We start from the raw sequence: 17,927 nt of genomic DNA, 5'->3' as shown, positions 1-17,927 counted from the left end.
TTGCAAAAACATTGGAAAAATGTTGTCTTGTCTGATGAGTCTGGATTTCTGCTGCTACACTTGGATTGTAGCAACTGAATTTGGTGTGAAACAATGTGGATCCACTCTGGTGGCGGTGGCTACTTCTGAAGGCTACTTCTATGCTGCAACGTCACAGAGCTAAGATCATGTCATACTGGTTTCTTGAATGTGACAATGAGTTCACTGTGCTTGAACGGCCTCCACAATTACCAAACTCAGGCCAATACAGAACCTTTGGGACCCAGTACAAGGAAGGCATATTTGACAAAGTGTCCACTGAGTGTATGAGTCACATTTTCACATGAGAATTTTCACAAAAGAATGGGCTTGACTTCTACATACATAATGCAACGATGTAAAACATCATCACGTTTTATCTTCATATTTCGAATACTTGGTGTTTTGTAGTTGTTTATTTCCAATGTAGTTTACTGTGACACTACATTTAAAAAAACAAAAAACAACAACAACAACAAAACAAGACACTGTAAAAAATGCTTTTACGCAGACTTTCTTTGAACAAAGGCACTGATATTTATGGGTTTGTTTCTACCGTCCAATCAGTATTTAAGTCATATTTGTTTTTCCAAAGAGATGTGGAGCACAGACTGACTTCACGGTCAAAATGCAAAGATTCAAACACTAGTCATCTTTGTTTTACTGAAAATAGATTTACATGAAATTATTGCTAGGTTTGTGTTCAATAAGTTGTATGGCAGTTCAGATCCCTCTCCTCCACATCTTCTTTCCTTCTTAGTATATATAAGGGAAAATCCTGTAAGGCACACGTCGGCAGTATGTGTCCCAAGCCAGCCCGTATTTGGCTCTACACTGTCTTTCATCACGGGCCTCTCGGTGAATCAGTAAAATGGTGAAGTATATGACGTAGAAATAAGGCAGAAGATGCGAGAATCCTATAAATAAAGAGACACATATGACAAAAAACACAAGACAATATTATATGATTCAGTAATGAATGGTGAAAAAAAAACTAGTACCTTCTTTTGCTACTGACATCAGCATTTGTGATTTGTATAAAACAAGCTGCAATCAAGTGTACATCCTCCTCTGCAAATAGCAGTTTACTTTCTATTCAGTCTGTATTGTACAAAAGCCCTGCAGTGAATACCAGTCTGATTAAGCTCTTAATATTCAGTGTTGATTCATCACAGTAATCTGTTTTTTGAGACTGCACTTAGTGTTTCAGAGCAGTACCCCTTGTCCCTTTAGTCAGCGCTTCCTCAGTCCAGGTTTACAGGGGACCACTGAGATCGTTTGTTAGGGCAGCTTTCATCCGTCATCACTTTTTTTTGGGAGTGCATAATTTTTGCAGTTTGTGCTACAGCGATAAAAAAGGATAAAAAGCAGAAACTAAAGAATGCATCTCAATTACAAAAGCAGAGAGACAAATGAGTCACATAATGTTGAATACCAATGAGAGAGTGTCAGCTATACAAAAGTCTGACAGTCACTATTTCAGGAAGTGGGTTTTTGAGAGAATAGGGCAATTTACAGAAGAACAAAGAGAACAGTCTCCTGCTGCCTTTGTTGGAAGTACACCAGTTGCAAATGTAATGCAAATACTTCATAAGGACATGGAGGTAGTCTGAATAAAAAATCACAGTGCACAAGGCCATTAATACCTTATATAACCAAAACCACATCAAAATGTACTGAGAGCACACAAAATGTGGCATTAAATGCTTAGTTAGATTGAGGCTGTTTTCCATCTGTATTTACCACAATGCAAAAAAAAAAGAAAAAAGAAAAACAATAGCGGCTCGGTGAGGAGGGGTAAAATTCAGAGAAAGAAAACCTCTGAATTTTCAACAAAACTGTTACAAATTTACTAGAAAACAACTTCCCAGGGAACAGGTCTTAACTGTTGTTTGTTCCTTGTGTGCTGAGCAACAGTTCAGGGTACCCTGCCATTAAGACTCCACCGTGGGCACCGAACAGGTGAGACCAGGTGGGGATTGATCAGGATGAATGGTCTGCCTGATCTGAGCCAGAGTGGTGTTTATCTATTGGACTTCTGTGCTAAGTACAGTTTGTCAAAAACAAACACCATGTTCAAGAAGAAGGGTGTTCATAAGCGGGGTCCTGGACAGGTCTTGTATACCCAAATGTACAGTGAGGACCATTTTGCAGAGCCCCCAGTCTGTGAGTGAGATTCTCATCCCAACCTCCAGCACAACTTCTGAAGCATTCAAAGGAAGGTTGGGTTAAAAAAAGGAACGTTTAACGCCTGAGGCGCCTTCGCGAATCTGCAGCTGCAAAGTGGCTGGTGTCTGTTCTGGCAGCAAAGAGTCCAGCCCTGTTAGTAGCTGAAGGAAGGTCAGGGAGGACTGGGTGAGACCAAGAAACAAGACTTTTGGACAGCCTTGAAACGATTCAGACATACTGTCATGTGACTTAGAATGGGAAAGCAGCTGACCTCAACTTCATATAATCAAGCAATGGAAGGAATACTTCCACTGAGGACCCCCTCAATCTTATTGTCACACCCAGAGGAAGAGAAGAAGTGAGGGGGAACACCGGCCCATCACTGGGGGTGAGGTCACTGAGGTAGTTTAACAGCTCCTTGGTCACAGAGCCCCTGGGGTGGATCAGATTCTCTAGAAGCATCTTAAGACTCTTGATGTCCTCCAGGACCAATTACACAAGGATCACACTTTTAAGCCTCGCTGGAAATATTAAGCTACTAGATGTAATAGAGAAGAAGTTTGTCCACATTGGTCCTCCTGAAGCTCAGTTAAAGAAGTTGTATGTAGTGTATGTAGTAAAATCTAGTTTTCGTCCTGGTTCTGGAATACTGGACTGCTTCTTTATCCTGCTGAGCATGTTTGAGGGTGTGTGCGAGTTTGCACAACCAGTCATGTTCTTTGTGGACTTGAAGAAGGGGTCTAACTGTAACCCTCAGTGGATCCTCTGGTATGTGCTTCAGGAGTGTGGGGTATCTGACCCATTGCTATGATCCATTTGGCCCTCATTTTGCAGTGAGAGCTTGGACTTACTGACAATTATTTGCTCCTGGTGGGTGTTGGACTTGGCCCAGGTTTTCATGGTTAAGTTTGAAATATTTGAAAATCCTTGGATCAGCACCCCATACAAAACGCTATTTAAATACCAAAAACACATCTTTCCAATCATATTATAAAGGTAGATAAACTCAAAGGAGTTGGAGCACGCCGCAAACACTCCCCTACTGGCCATAGATCTGTAAATCTCTACTTGTGTGACACACCCATTCATTCTCCCTCACGTTTCTTCTGTTTGTCAGTCTTTCTCAAAGCTATCAGTTGGATATGCCAGGCTCACGAGTCACCCCTGATCCGATAAAAGGCTTCCTCAAACTGCAGCTTGCTGCTTCATTATCAATAAATGCATTTGGGGTTGGGGTCCTTGCTGCTAAATACAAACATAAAGATTTTCTTAAAACGACCAATTTGAGGTATAATCACAATAAAAATGAAAGATTATGACTTTTGCTATGAGTTACTTTGCTATGAATGTCACTAATCCCTGGATTAGTGACATTCATAATGAGGAGGTCAAAACTTTAGTACATACATACATACAAGTAAAGTTTCCGAGAAAAAAAAGAACCTGGATTTCACAGTGGATCATTAACACAACCAGCCATCATTATCCATACTAATAATAAACAAGGCTGAAGATGATTAATACTCAGCCTGACATTAATCTCTTATCCATGACTTCACCCACATATGCTAAAAAAACTGTTATGTCAGCGTGGCCTTCTTTTCTAGCAAAAAAAAAAAGGGCAGAGGGCTTTTAAGATGTCTTACCACACGGAAGGGACCAGGCAAGGGCCATGAGGAGGTCCCCAAGGTAATTGGGATGACGAACGAGACCCCACCAGCCGGACACCAGCAGCCGCTTCCCTGTTGCTGTGGCAATGGTCTCCAGTCCTGTAGGGAGTCGTAAAACACACCGATATTTCTGAATAAGATTTACCAACTCTCTGTCTCCCTCCCCACTTTGATGTGAGGAGGAAATCAATAAAAATTAAAAAAAGACTTTATCTGAATGCATTAAAAGATAAAGATAAAAAAGGAGGGAAACAAACTTACTAGCGACACTTGGATGAGTGGGGTCCCGTCTGAACTGATTCTTCTGTGAGTTGGATTGTCTGAAAATGTAATATCCAATACCTGACGGCAAAACCCCCCCAAAAAACAAAACAAAAAAAAAAGGTTCATTATTCATTTTCAGCCACTTTTCAGCAGAACAGCAGAAAAGAGCTGACAAGCGATTACCATTCAGTGCTATTATGGCTGCAGCCTTGAGTGAACTTAGGGTCTGGGGGTGGACAACCAGGAAGGCTGCCTGCAGGCCGTACGTGAATGGAACCCAGGCCAGATCACCGAAGACCAGCATGAAACCAAAACCATCGTGCACAATGTCCATGGTGGTCAGGACAGCCTCCTGTTACAGCAAAATGAAGCAGACATTAAATAAAAGCAATGATCAAATAAAGTAAAAAAAAAAAAAAGTGTGACTCTCACCTCATTCCACAGAGCGTCCGCCACATACAGCAGCTGGAAACTGTTGACCAGAATTATGGCGAGGGAGGGGGACCCTCGGAGCTCCACCTCCTTCATCAGCATGCCGAGGTTAATGACCACCTGAGGGGGTCGTGAATAATGATGAACACAAGTGGGGCTGCGTGTGTTCATTTGCACGGGCAGACAAATTCCTTCTGTGATCATGAGATTGCCAACTAAAATAAATGGATGCTATGCTGTCATTATTCTACTATTTATTTTGCAATAAATAAAAAGCTTCTTTTGGCTGGTCACTTATTCTCGTGTGGATGGATCCACATATGCGATTTTTACAGATGATGCCCTACCTGATGCTTCCCTCCCAGGGATTTTCATCTCCTTCCAAACTCAAACAGGGGCTCTTTCATGTGTTAGGCAAATTAACCACTACACTACAGAGCCACTGTTTTTAGGATTAATAATCTGCCAAATAATGTCTCACTTAATCGAGTCTTTCATTTGTGAGTGAAATATAAGACACGTGTCACATTTTCTGTCTTTCTGAATAAGAAAATTCTTCCTGTGATGAAGTGATTATAAACATACAGTAAAAACCTACTCTGTATTTAGGTACATTTAATCTAACATAATATGAAACAGTATAGACTTCATTAAAAGTCAAGTCTTAGCCTTATCCATCCATGAGATCATTTGCAGGTCTTGTTCCAGTTTTCTTGAGTGAAAATTAAGAATGAATCTAACTTTTGGCAAACCGGCCATGTCGTCAAACAAGTCCTTGATATCTTCTTCACCTCCTCTGAATCACCTCAATCTGAATGACAGCTTGCAGTCAACTCTGGGTCACATGTGAGGTCTTTTGCGCAAATGTCCCATTTACATTTTAACCATTTGTGATTCAGGGCGACACGTTTAACCGTATCTCGCACGGAGTCTTTTCAGTGCTCTAATGAAAGCCCAGACTAGGCGCTGTGATCCATCATTTTATGTAAAATGGAATGAGCTGGAGTGCAGAGTCTAGAGAACAAAAAACTGTGCAAATAATTACAGCGTACACGCCAATCAATTGTCTGCCATTTGGACTAATCGAATAAATGATTAATAAATGCATTATCACACTCCAAATGCTTTCTGAAGGATATTCTGCAGCTGCATTCATTCCCCAGACTGTTGTCATTTATGTTCCCAGTGGGAAAAAAAATCCATACATTGTGTACATTTTTCTGACTTGATGATACACGAGAATGCAGAAACAAAATAAATATTTCACACTCGAGTCATAAACACTCCCATAACTCAAACTGAGTTATTAAATATGAAGCTGATTAAGATCTAAGAAGCAATATTTGGCACTATTATACTAAAGTCCAAGGAATCCATTAAATTATTAAGAAAGCCCATTGTGCTTTAATATTTGAGACTTTATCAGCAACTGTGAAATGCTGAACGTTAAAAGAAAGTAGTTTGGACGTTGAACAGGAAATGAAAATATCCCACACAGTGTCTGTAGCCAGTTGGTGGAGGCTTTTTCTGGGCTCTCCCACGCACATGGCTTTAAAACATTCACATGTGCAAAGGTTTTTCCTTTGTACACTGTAAATACCAAAGGAAAACGGCTCCTCGCATCATTGCTTTACCGAGACGCTTTAACCTTCTGCTGTCTCGGTGCTGTCGGTTTTGTGACCAGCGATGACATTGAGAACCTCGTGGTCATTTTAGGGATCTTGTTTGAGGTTCTACAGCACATTTATTCTAATTTAGTCTGATGACTCAGACACAGATAGCTGCGCGCTCCCCAGTCCTCCAGCAAATGTCTTACTGTGTCAGGTCAGCAGGGAGAAAAGCTTTTGATTGTGACTGTGTCAAACTCACAGACTGCAAATTATTATGGAAGCTCAGAGGAGAGCAATACCGCCACCTGTTGGTCATGTTGGGCTCTTGGACAGAAATGACCATCAATGTTATTTAATGCATTTAACGTGAATCTGAAGGTGTTTTGCACACTTACAAATACATCCGGGTAAGACTCTATTAAGACTCTATTATCTGGCCGGGCCTTTCTGTGCAGAGTCTGCATGTTCTCTCTGCAGCTCTGTCGATTCTGTCCGAGTACTCTGACTTCCTCCCACAGTCCAAAGACATGCAGTTAATGGGGTTAGCTTAACTGGTGATTCTGGTGTGATGTGAGTGTGAACGGTTGTTTGTCTCTTTGTGTTAACCCTGAGGCATAGTGGTGACCTGTCCAGGGTGTGCCCTGCCTATAGGGATAGGATTGTGGAGCCACTTAGATAAGTGGAAGAGAATGAATGGATGACCTCTAAAGTAAAAAGGATCTTGTCATCTAGTTAGAGACAGTTTTCAAATGTGTCTCTTATAGAGTACTGTATCTATAAATCTTTGAACAGTGTTAAGGTGAGCCAAGTAGTTTGCTAATCTGGGTAAACTCACCCAGCCAATCAGACCCGGTCTGAGCTCGCAGAAATATTTCAGGTCAAAATCTCCAATCCGGGGGTTTAGCTCCCGCCCGATGAAGAAGTCATAGAGCGGGTTTCCTAAATCATATCAAAGAGAAAAATGGGTTAAATCACAAAAATCAAATGCTATAATTACATGCTGACATAAAGGTAGCAGCGTAGCAAGTACAGGAGCGCTATCTCACTTAACAGTTTGCCTCATACATAATGCCTACAAGCTCCTGTTGAGCGTGGCAGTTAGATAATTACCCACAGGAACACCCAAATCCTCCAGCAAACAATACAACAAGCCTGTGGACGCACTGAATGCTGCCAGCTGCTGGGTTCAAACCGTGTTTTAGCATGGATAAACCTTTATTAATGATCCTCAACATCTCACCTGTGTTTCCCCCCAAAGCAAGCGCATGGGAAGGAGCCCAGAAGGAGCGGATGTAGAGGTAGATGGAGAACAGGAACGACACAGCTATTGCACATACTGCCAAAGGCAACAGCAGCTCAAACAGATACCCCAGAGGAGCCCCGAGCCCCAGTAACAACATCAGGAACACACCGCTGATGCACAGGCCATGAAAACCTGAGGGAGGGAAACAAACAACACTAAATGTTGTCGCCTGGAGGAGCGAGATAAGCAGGCTGACAGAGGCTTGCGTGGAGAAAAAGGTAAAAGTTGGAAGAGCTGAGTATTATGTAACTTCAACTTTTAGATCAGACCTGTGGATTTTAGATTTTCTTTTTCTTTTCTTTTTTTCTCAAATTTACTACAGTCAGCAGCACAACTGTGAACAACACATTTGCAGTAAAAACATGTATAATACTGAAGAATAGCTGTGAAACATTGCAGATAGTGCTGCAGGATTACAAATTATTTCACACTTAGGTTTAATATTTAAATCTGTTTCTTGAAGGTGCACAGATTCTGTCCTAAACAGAAATGCTTGTAGTTATATCGCGCCCTGCTCAACGATACCATTTATGGGATACTTGAGGCGTGTTCCATCTCTGAGCACCAGCCCCTCAGACACCTGCAGGCAATAAGCAGAATACAACACAAATCATATGCTGCATACCTATTACAGTGTCATAAGGTCAATAATTCAACCCATTCTTTCTCATTTCTCATTTCTTTATAATTGTGCAGCTTAGAAAGTTCCTCTGCAAAAATGCTGGACTCTATAGGCAGAGAGCGCCTATAGCCACAGATGAACTGTATTATACAGGTCGCTGTATTTTATAAACTTTTCAGTATGTAGCAAAGGAGAAGTGTTGAGGCGTGTAGCTCTGAAAGAACTCTAATTGCAGAGTACAGTCATTTAACCAAGAGGATGATCACACTGACTGGAACTTAACAGACAATAATTATCTGCTGATTTATTAGTATTAATTATTACACACAGCATGTTATAAAGCTACGTTTACAGCTTCATTATACACATAAGCTAGATCACAAACCCACAGCAGATTTCACTGTAAGTTTCACATTGAATAGGGCTGATGAACATGCCGTACCTTTCCTAATGGGATCAAATAGATGACTGCATGCAAAGCAAACCACCCAAGAAGAAGCACGGGGGCCAGCGGGTCCCACAGCTGGTCAGCTGAGGGGAGGGGGGGCGGCCATTGGAACAAACTGGCCTCAGGAGATCGGCTCAAACAGATCAGGAACAGCACCGTTAACGGAAGAAAGATGGGAATGCACACGGCACCTGAAAGATGAATACAATTAAAGAGTCAGACAAAAGTATGATGACAGGTTAGGTGCGTGTTAAGACAGCATGGCTGAGACAACATGTAAAGAAGTAAAACAGCATCCGTGGAGATTTGGCATTGCAGCACATTAATAATGCATATGCAGGTAAACTGTGGTAACTCTAATAACTGCAGAGTAGCAAAACAATTCAGTCAGCTGACTGTAAACATCAGTAGTGACGGATGTGAAATCTGTGGTTAGCTTAACTGGAAAAGCAAGACATGAAGCATCATGCACATTTCACTCCAGCAATGATGAATCTGACCTAGGAGGCTGCCTTGATTCTTGATTAGAGGTGTAATGACGGAGATGATGCTGTGATGCCAGCGATCATTACTACAGTGCAACATCCTACATCCTATTAGTTTTACTGAGGCATCAATCTTATGGTCCACCAAACAAACTGCTCAATTTAATAAAACAACACATCTCTAGGCAGTGTCAGCATCATAAATAGCACATTAGTGTAAACGTTCTTTTGTATGTCAGCTAAAATGATCACCACCGCTTATTTCTTCCTTTTATAAAATCAGGATCCTCTTAGCTTCTATCTAATTTGTATATAAAAACAGCATTTAGCTGCAGGGAAATGCAGGTAATGTGATAGCACTGTATTTGCAGACAGCAGCTTGAGCATCAGAGTGCATGAATGAATCAAAGGAAAGAAACGTTGCTGTTGTTTTTCTAGTTTAGTGCAGCAATGGCACATGCTGCATCAATGCCCAGCACTGTGATCATGGCAACGTGACATCAAACTAAATCGAAGATGTCTACTAACACAACATTAAGACACACTGCTGTGACTTACCCAGGGTTCCTCCAAATTCCCTCTCTGAGTCATGTGACAGTTTGTGTTTGAGTGCTTGACTGTTTGGTCTCATTATTGTGCTCCTGTTTAAAAAGTAGACAATATATACAATAAGTTAAAAGGTTGTAAAAATGACAACACAAACCCCTCAGAGACTGTATTATTATTAAGATCTTGAAGCTTGAAGATACTTTTCCCTTGAGTATTTCCATTTTATTGGGCACTTTTTACCAACTACCAGCAATCAGTAATGATTATCTAAAACCGGAGATTTAAAGAGCATACACACTGCAATACACTTATAACTGATTTAATAAACCCTGTAAACCCACAGAGTCCCTCCTCAGGTTAGACAAACTGAGATTTCCACCAGACTGTACCAACAAGACTGTCAGCGTTTGAACTCTATCTATAACAAAGCTGTCAGGAAAGTGAAGTTGACTTCAAAGGCATCTCTCCTATTTCAGTAAAATCTAAAGCTGAGGGCTTCCGCTTGCAGTAGAGTATTTTTTAAATGATTCTATTTGTACTTTTACCAGAGTAGATCCAAGTACTTCTTCTACAGGTGCATACTTGTCAGACTATATTTGATGTAAACCCCTCACACTAAATGGCGAGGCCATAATAATGATGCATTCAAACACCCAAAGGGAATTCTAAATGTGGGCTAATAATCAAACTTGACCAAAAGGAAGAGAAATGGCCAACGAGACGATTAAAAGTCATCAAAAAGTCATTATGGTTCGATTTAAAAACCTTTTTCTAATAAAATTTTAAACCGCCGCTTATTTCTGCACACCCGTGCTGGACTGTTGCGATGGGTGCCATAAATAAATAAGGCAAAGTTCAGGTCAAGCTGCTGTCAGTTCCTGAGCAGTTCTGCTGTGGACGGTGAAACACGGGTTGGACCAGTTACCTGTGAACGAACTGAAGGCTTTCCGCAAACACGAAGAGTGCAAATCTGTAGTCCTGTTTAGCCTCTTACCGGTTACTGCAAAATGGGATGTTTGCATCAAGGCAGCTCGTGAGCGTCCATCCAGCAACCTGCACACGGACACGCCCCCACCTACGTTACCGCAGCACGAAATCCTCCCCGCGCCAATCAGGAGTCTCCGCGGTCATCAGAAGAGGGTGGGAGAAAAAGGCTTAGCCAATCAAATGCGATCGTCAGGTGGCGACAGTCAGCTGTTCCCTCCAGATAGTAGAAAATGTTGTGAAATTCGCCTCAGTCACCCTCATGCTCACAAGTTTAGATCAGTGCAGGCGCACACCGTTATATCTACCAGCTGATTTCAACAGGGACAGCACAACCTCTGAATCCCACATTCATACACTTTTATTGCAGACAAGCTACATTTAAACATTCCTTACATGGAAACAAGCCCAGAAAACAGAGACTCAAACGACCTGAAGGTAGCAGGTAGACACACATGGATTACATAATCAGAAAATTATTATTCAGCAAAGCACTCTTAAAAATTATTTATTAATACATGTGATTTTCACAGGACACAGCTTCTCTCTGTAGTCATTAATATTATGTACTCAAGGTCAATATTTTATCCTTCAAGTGAAACAGGTGCTAAAAGCTTCAGCTTGTACAGTGGATTATTCAACTCTATCTTTGTATAAGGAGGAGATGGTTTTGTTAGTTTGTAACAGTTACGATATCAAACCAAAGTGGTACACGCTCATTTGGACTTTAATGACAAGCACTTCGATTTAAATCTGCCACAAATTTGCCGTCAGTTAACAGCTACTACTGTTTGATTTAGTGTTGAAAAAATAATCATTCCTGACTCGTTCGATCTGGATCAACAGACTGAACAGCAAGTGTTGAACAGAAAAGAAGTGTTTAAATTTGGATTCATGATTTCAGTGCAATTCTTTCCATCCCCTTAGCCTCTTTCACAGATAACTTCGATCACACTCTGCTCCATTGGTGCGGGATCCAGGCAGCGGTGGGCGGCGCTTCCAACGATCTCATCTAGCAGGAAGTGCACGAGATTCTCGTCGGAAACAAAGCGCCACAAGTACATCTGCAGGTAGTGGCAGTCCACCTGGATCTGCTGCAGCCCGTATCGGCCAAAAGTGCGCAGGCGGACACACTCCAGGAATGTTTTTAAGCTGATTTTGATAATTCCCGTCATCACGGACACCTAAGGAAGCAGAAAGATGTGCAAGTGAAAATCTAAGATTTTTCCTTTTTCATTTTATTAAATGAGGACCATCTGCAGATCTGCACCCACCTTGTTGAACTCCACTGAGCTAAAGATGTCGATCCTCTCAGAGAACAGCTTGTGTATGTTGCTCAGCAGATTGGTATCCATGGGAGCACTGAAGGTAAACAGAAGACAAGTGTTCAAGTAAATGTGTTTAAAAATAAAATAAAATAAAATAAGTTAAAGTATGATTAAAAATGCCTATGAAACAACTGACATCGTACTTTCAAGTATAATGTAACACTGTATCTATGTGCCTTTTATTTATAACATTTTAATAACCACTCAGTGGTTATTAAAACCACTGAGTTTTAATAACTCAGTGGTTATTAAAATGTCATTACAATGTCATTACTTTATGCTGACATTTCCAAAATCACTCACTGTACTCTACCAAAATAAATAAATAAATGAATCAAAATCAAAAACAGGGTGCCAAACATGAGGCCCAAGGTCCAAAATCTGCCCGACAAAGGCTCCAACCTGGCCCACTGACTGGCATAGAAAAATGTGAAGGCAAGCATACATTTTGGAATTTTTATTGTGTTTTCAGAAGTTTTACAACTTTTCTTACTTATAAAGAGCTTCCCTGTGGCCATTCATAGCAAAGTAAAATAATTAAGAAAAGTAAAGTAAGATAGGCACAGAATTACAGAAAGATTCCTGTTTTTTCACTGTATATTGTATTTTTTACTGTGAGTGAACAAATGTTCAGTTTTATAATTATAGGACAGTATGGTAATAAGCTACCAGATCTTTCTCTGTAATTTTACAAATTTATTTCTCACAGTTTAAGCCCAATGAGTCATGCTGACAGTTTTCTTTCATTAACTGCAGCAGCATTTCTTCATCACGTAGAAAAACCGAGATGTAGTGTTGAAATTACACTTCTTTTTCTTATATTGGGATATATTAGGGATTAAATGTTTGGTTAAACTTCCGGGCCTCTTACGGTCAAAATAGGCTGCATGTGTCCCACAATATAAACAAGTTTGACATTCCTGATTTAAAATTTGCTTTCGCCCCATTTATAGGTAGCTCTGCACCACTGCTAGCACTATTATTAACTATTTTAAGGTCAATCGTTGAAAATCCCATTCTGTCCACTTGCACTGGTGTGTTTGCAGTGCACACTGGATCACATGCTGGGTGGTTAAGAGGACAAAGTTACAAGCCAGAGAGCCATAACTTGTAAACAGGTTGAACATGTGCTGCATGCTTACACACCAGTCAGTTAATTTCTACAGAAATATTTATCTTCAGATACCTCCAGACATAGACTGTTATGACCTTACAGACAAAGTCACAGCACAAAACTGTGTAAATGTTGCAAGTAAACTACACGAATTCTGCATTTTCACCTTTGACCTAATGCACGGCCTCTGAGCTTGAACACTCCAACCTTTTCCACTGAAAACTCCTGTTTGGGAGTTGGTATTTGTTCTCTATGGAAGTTTGAAATCACAGATGTTCAAGAACATCCAAGCGCTGACTGAAAATCTTGACGGGAAACATTGGACAAATTTATAAAGGCCCTTCTATCGTTTCATTTTCTGCACATTAGACTCTACTTACTCTACTTTTGCGCAATGGTGTAAACCAGTGGTGTCCAAACCCAGGCCTCAAGGGCCGGTGTCCTGCAGGTTTTAGATGTGTCCTTGATCCATCACAGCTGATTTAAAAGCTAAATTACCTCCTCAACATGTCTTGAAGTTCTCCAGAGGCCTGCTAATGAACTAATCATTTGATTCAAGTGTGATGACCCAGGGTGTTATCTAAAACCTGCAGGACACCGGCCCTAGAGGCCTGGAGTTGGCCAATCCTGGTGTGAACAGAACCAAAAAAAACAAAACCACAACTGCCACCAGCTGAGCAGTGTGTGTAGAGCTATGGTACCTTGGGGTGTAGCTGGCAGCATAGCGGGCTTGCTGCCTGGAGCTGCTGTAGACAGAGAAAGTCCTTTTGCTGGAGTCGCTGCTGTGCGCTTTCCTCACGCCCTCTTCATACAAGAGACCAACCTATCGTGCAGAAGGTTCATAAAACAGCCCGTTCATGTGGGATCATGAGTGCGTGAGGACAGTGGAACAGTTGCAAAAACGCTCACCTGCACATCAATGGATGTGGTGTCCTCTACTACTCTCTTCATGACAGCGCGGACATTTCTTGGCTCAATGGTGTTAACCCAGTCTCTGGTTTCAACGCTTTTTCTTAACATTTGGGAAATAATCAGACCCTGAACCTGAAGCAAAACAAAAATACAGCAACTAAATAAAAAGGTTGTTTTGCTTTTGTGACTTTTAAAGGTTGTTGATAAAATGCCTACCTTGACATAATGGTTGAGTAGTTTCTGTGCTGCCTCCCTGGCTTCTGCACATAAAGTTGTAACAGGTGTTACGGGACTGTGGTGCTGAGAGAAAGAGCAAAAAGAACATTCTTGTCATTACCTTTGGCAGGGTGACTGGCTGATTAGCGAGATCAAAAGCATAATGACAGCTAGCTCTTCTTGTTTTGTGATACCTGTACAAGGAACTGTTCATCTGTGAGAGTAAGTATGTAGGAGATGGTAGAGGTTTCGTAGTCCAAGCAAAGACGAGACAGCAGCAACAGAAGGGCTGGGGGAGTTGAACCTCCTTTGTCTCCGGCGGTCTCACAAAACTGCCGAGAAGACTGGCACACAAACTTGATAAAGCTCACCACCAGGCTCTCACGTACACCCTTGCTGCAGAATTCACCCTAAAAGGGGGGGAGACACACACAAACCGGTATCACTCGCACAATGTAGAGACAACACACAGGGTTACAGTAACACATGATGTCACACATTGGTTCAAACTCATATGAAAACTATAAAAGGTAGTTTGGGAGCAGAAAATGTTCACCTTGAAGTACGGCTTGTTGGAGAATGTGATGTCCTTAGCTGTAAAGAGATGCACTGACGCCAGCACCGACTTAATCTGATTGAGAATTGAGGCTGACAGGGAGGAGAGCAGCTCTGGTAGGCTGGTTGGAGCGTCTCTGCCAGAGGCTGGCCCAGCCACAGAAGTGCCAGCCACAGAGAGACGAGGAGTTGCCAGAGCCTGCCTCACGTCTGTCAAGCTGTCCATGTAGAAGCTCTGCAGAGCGGAAAGGTACTGCTTGACTCGCTCCGTCGCCGCCCGTATCACAATCTCCGTCCCCTTGTTTGGCACAGCTGAGCCAGGCAGAAGTTTGGCCACAGCCTGGAGTCTGCGGTGGAAGCGGTCCAGCGCACGTACAAGTAGGGAGTTATCCCCAACTCCTTTCTCCTCTTGTATTCTCCGCTCGACAAGCATGAAATATCGAGCAGCCAAATCATCCACAAAGGCATGCAGCTTGCCATTTGCCATCTGAGGAATATTTTTGGATGCCAGTTCGCCCTTTTGAGCATGGTTGATAAACAGTTCTTGATAGGAAGTGATGACCAAGCATAAGCTACTCACAAACTCATTGCAGCCTCTGTCAATGAATTCCAGGATGTCAGTATTTGATGCGGGGGAAGGCAGAGAGCTGTTTTTGGGAGAGCCGTCGGTCGGCGATCCGGGGGCTGTTGCAGACGACAACCCGTGCGCGGAAGCATCTTTTGTGGCTGTGGACGGGTACGGCCTTATCTCTGCTTCCAGGCCCTGAAGATCTGACTCAAGGCGAGACTGCGCGTGGCTCAGGAATTTATCACACAGCTCTTCTGCTGGCTCATCCAACTGCAACAGAAGCTCCACACACTCTGATAAATCTTTGGCACTTGACCCACCATCCCTATGATCACAAGAAGAAAAGACAGAAGCAGAAATGTAATGAAACGTGTGATTTTTTTCCCTGAAGTTTGGTCAGTTGTGGCTCATTCATCAGCCTCTTATAAAAGGAAAAGTTTTTGAGTAATGTTCCCTCAAGTTGGCATCTAAAACTACACTAAAAACTAAAACTAGGTGTGAAAGCACATCCGAGTCAACTTAAATAAAACTAGACTATTTAAACTAGGCTTTGGAAAAAAAAAACTTACTGAAACAGTATAGAACAAAACTACCCAAAATAAAATAAAATAAAACAAAAACAGTATATATGTAATAAATTTGTCAATAAAACCTCTCTGATGAGGCTTATGTCCATTTGTTTATTGTCTATGAGTCAACTCAATTTGTGTTTATTTATTTGCAATTTTAATATCTATGCAGTTGTGTCAAACATGCTGTTTATCCTAATTAAAATTATTTTTCTTATATATTGTAATAACTAGTCATTGTCACCTGAACTTCTGTCGAAGCTCCTGTGCCAGCTTGTCCATGATGGCGTGACAGTCATCCTGAATTCCCTTGAAGGAGGGCAGGTGGCTGTACTGCTGCAGTACGCAGCGGGCACGGCGGTGGGTGTTCACTGCCTGAGCGTAGGCCTGCAGCTCCAAACATTTATTCAACCTTGCGGGGAGTTCAAACAGAAACTGCAGCTTCCTCAACAGAGTGTGAACACCTGGAGTGAAACATGGTAAGACCCCCAAAATAAATAAATAAAATATGAATCAACCTATTAAAAAGTTTAATCCAAACAAACAGTCAGGTTAGGTCTCACCAGAGAGTTTGGTTATCTGCGCATGCTGGTCTTGAAGAGTGCCGCTGATCCGAGCGCTGAACTCTGTGATCGCAGCCATGTTAGCAGACAGACAATCCATTTCATCTTCCATTTTCTTGAAGTCATTCTTCATCTTTCTTATGGTGTCTGGCAGAAGGAAAGAAAGAAAGAAGGATATTTCAGCTATCCAGGTTTGCACAATTTAATGTCAGCTTACGTTAGGGCAGCAGTGTGTGTGTTTGTGATGTTCCTTCACCTGTAGCAGATATAAACTTGTTGTAGTTTTCATACACCAGGGTTTGCATGTCGCTGTCCAAAGAGCGGATCTGCCTGACCATACAGGTCTCCTGGTCCATCAGCTCCGTGAGAGAGCACTCCCTCCTGAGCTGGATTTGGATATTTAAATAAAAAAGTTACTGCACGTATGCTTAGTGGTCATTTGTGTCTTCTAGATATAGTGTGATATAGTATTACAACTGATTCATTCCTCACTGTTTGGCAAAGACAGAAGCAGATTTTTAAAAAAGTGTTTTAAAATTCACAGCCATCTACATCTTCACCTGTAGTGACATTACAACTGGGACAAATGAAGGAAATACTCTGGTGTTTTCTTCAGTTCATGTAACATTACTGCAATCTGCACTGTGTATAGTATTGTCGATTTCAGCATTTCATTTTCTATTATCTGGCATCAAGCTTACGCTAAAATTCTGAAGCAGTCCAGCTTTGTGAGCCACTGAGCGGATTACAATGACAGTAGCAGTTTCGCACCTTGTTGAGATAGAGCTCCGGGTCGAAATGAGGCCCATTGATGTCGCAGGGATCCAGGGACTCCGGCTGCTCCGGGGCCTTTCCTTCCTCATTCAGCCCGTAGTAGAGCTTCAACATGCCGTGCACCCTCCGCCTCCTTCCCGGGTCTTCAGCCACCGGCACCGAGCCCTCGTCCATAATGAACGGCGGCCAGCTGTGAAACGTTTAAAGTAAAATAACGATAAACAAAGGCGACGACAAACCAGCTGACAGGAGACAAACGACAGCCACTAGCTGGGAAACGGCAGCACACAGCTCCTGTGTAATCGCTGTGTGTTTAGCCTCGCTGCCAACTGGAAACAACAAACTCATTCAGGATAAATATTCAGAAAATGTCATATTTTCTCTGAGACAGAAGCAGCTAGGTGGAAGCGCTGTTGTTTCCGGGTTTCTAGCCTATCCGGTGTTACGTCGTCCACCAGTGCACGTAATCTAAACAGCCAATTAGAGCAGTTTCTCTTTGTTGAGCTTTTTATTCACTAAAGGCTTCAAAATTTATGTATTTTATGTAAGAATGTATTTTTTGGCAAAGTATAGACAGAGACAAAGCTCATAATTGTTCAGGTAAGTGTTCTAGTTATGCGCACAACTGCGCATGTCCTAATTGGCACGTAACGCCATATTAAAGTGCTTAGATTGAAGGAATCTTCAATTTGTTTTTTGGTTGTAGGGAAAAATTAAATGATGACACCAAAATGGATTAAGTGTGTATGATAAAATTAACATACAGTCTTGATT

At 41.8% G+C, this 17,927-nt stretch overlaps 2 protein-coding genes across 3 annotated transcripts; both read right to left on the bottom strand.

Annotated features, from left to right (window-relative positions):
• Window positions 1–464: 464 nt before the first annotated feature.
• tm7sf2 (transmembrane 7 superfamily member 2) lies at window positions 465–10,637 on the bottom strand. 2 transcript variants are annotated; one of them, XM_063486464.1, is made up of 11 exons: window positions 10,496–10,631; window positions 9,580–9,662; window positions 8,531–8,727; window positions 7,992–8,046; window positions 7,404–7,598; window positions 6,999–7,102; window positions 4,554–4,673; window positions 4,305–4,473; window positions 4,119–4,199; window positions 3,834–3,956; window positions 465–935 (listed from the first exon to the last, which is right to left on the bottom strand). In XM_063486464.1, exons 2-11 carry the CDS (start codon window positions 9,650–9,652, stop codon window positions 775–777), a joined length of 1,278 nt encoding a protein of 425 aa, XP_063342534.1. In that variant the 5' UTR covers window positions 9,653–9,662; window positions 10,496–10,631; the 3' UTR covers window positions 465–774. The 2 variants fall into 2 exon arrangements, with proteins under 2 accessions (XP_063342534.1, XP_063342535.1); XM_063486465.1 differs by having other exon boundaries at window positions 466–935; window positions 10,565–10,637.
• Window positions 10,638–10,903: 266 nt separating this feature from the next.
• Window positions 10,904–17,575, bottom strand: vps51 (VPS51 subunit of GARP complex). Its single transcript, XM_063488123.1, has 11 exons — window positions 17,151–17,575; window positions 16,636–16,765; window positions 16,380–16,526; window positions 16,061–16,280; window positions 14,681–15,572; window positions 14,319–14,534; window positions 14,125–14,208; window positions 13,906–14,040; window positions 13,698–13,819; window positions 11,829–11,916; window positions 10,904–11,738 (listed from the first exon to the last, which is right to left on the bottom strand). The coding sequence occupies exons 1-11, from the start codon at window positions 17,325–17,327 to the stop codon at window positions 11,478–11,480; spliced, it is 2,472 nt and encodes an 823-aa protein (XP_063344193.1). The 5' UTR covers window positions 17,328–17,575; the 3' UTR covers window positions 10,904–11,477.
• Between the last annotated feature and the right edge of the window lie 352 nt (window positions 17,576–17,927).

Source organism: Pelmatolapia mariae, linkage group LG10_11 (genome assembly GCF_036321145.2).
Source record: "Pelmatolapia mariae isolate MD_Pm_ZW linkage group LG10_11, Pm_UMD_F_2, whole genome shotgun sequence".
NCBI lineage: Eukaryota > Metazoa > Chordata > Actinopteri > Cichliformes > Cichlidae > Pelmatolapia > Pelmatolapia mariae.
Note: the sequence above shows the minus strand (reverse complement) of the source record. Positions and strands in the feature narration are given on the sequence as shown.

Bases quoted from the DNA above. Each gene is read 5' to 3' on its own strand.
- vps51 (XM_063488123.1), bottom strand. From the start codon at position 17,327: ATGGACGAGGGCTCGGTGCCGGTGGCTGAAGACCCGGGAAGGAGGCGG. The intron at 16,766-17,150 runs GTGCGAAACTGC...ATCCAAATCCAG, and splicing joins CGGAGCTCTATCTCAACAAG to CTCAGGAGGGAGTGCTCTCT. The intron at 14,041-14,124 runs GTAGGCATTTTA...GTTTTGCTTCAG, and splicing joins TACTCAACCATTATGTCAAG to GTTCAGGGTCTGATTATTTC.
- tm7sf2 (XM_063486465.1), bottom strand. From the start codon at position 9,652: ATGAGACCAAACAGTCAAGCACTCAAACACAAACTGTCACATGACTCA. The intron at 7,599-7,991 runs GTATCGTTGAGC...TCCCTCCCTCAG, and splicing joins CCTCAAGTATCCCATAAATG to GTTTTCATGGCCTGTGCATC. The intron at 4,200-4,304 runs GTAATCGCTTGT...TTTTGCCGTCAG, and splicing joins AGCCATAATAGCACTGAATG to GTATTGGATATTACATTTTC.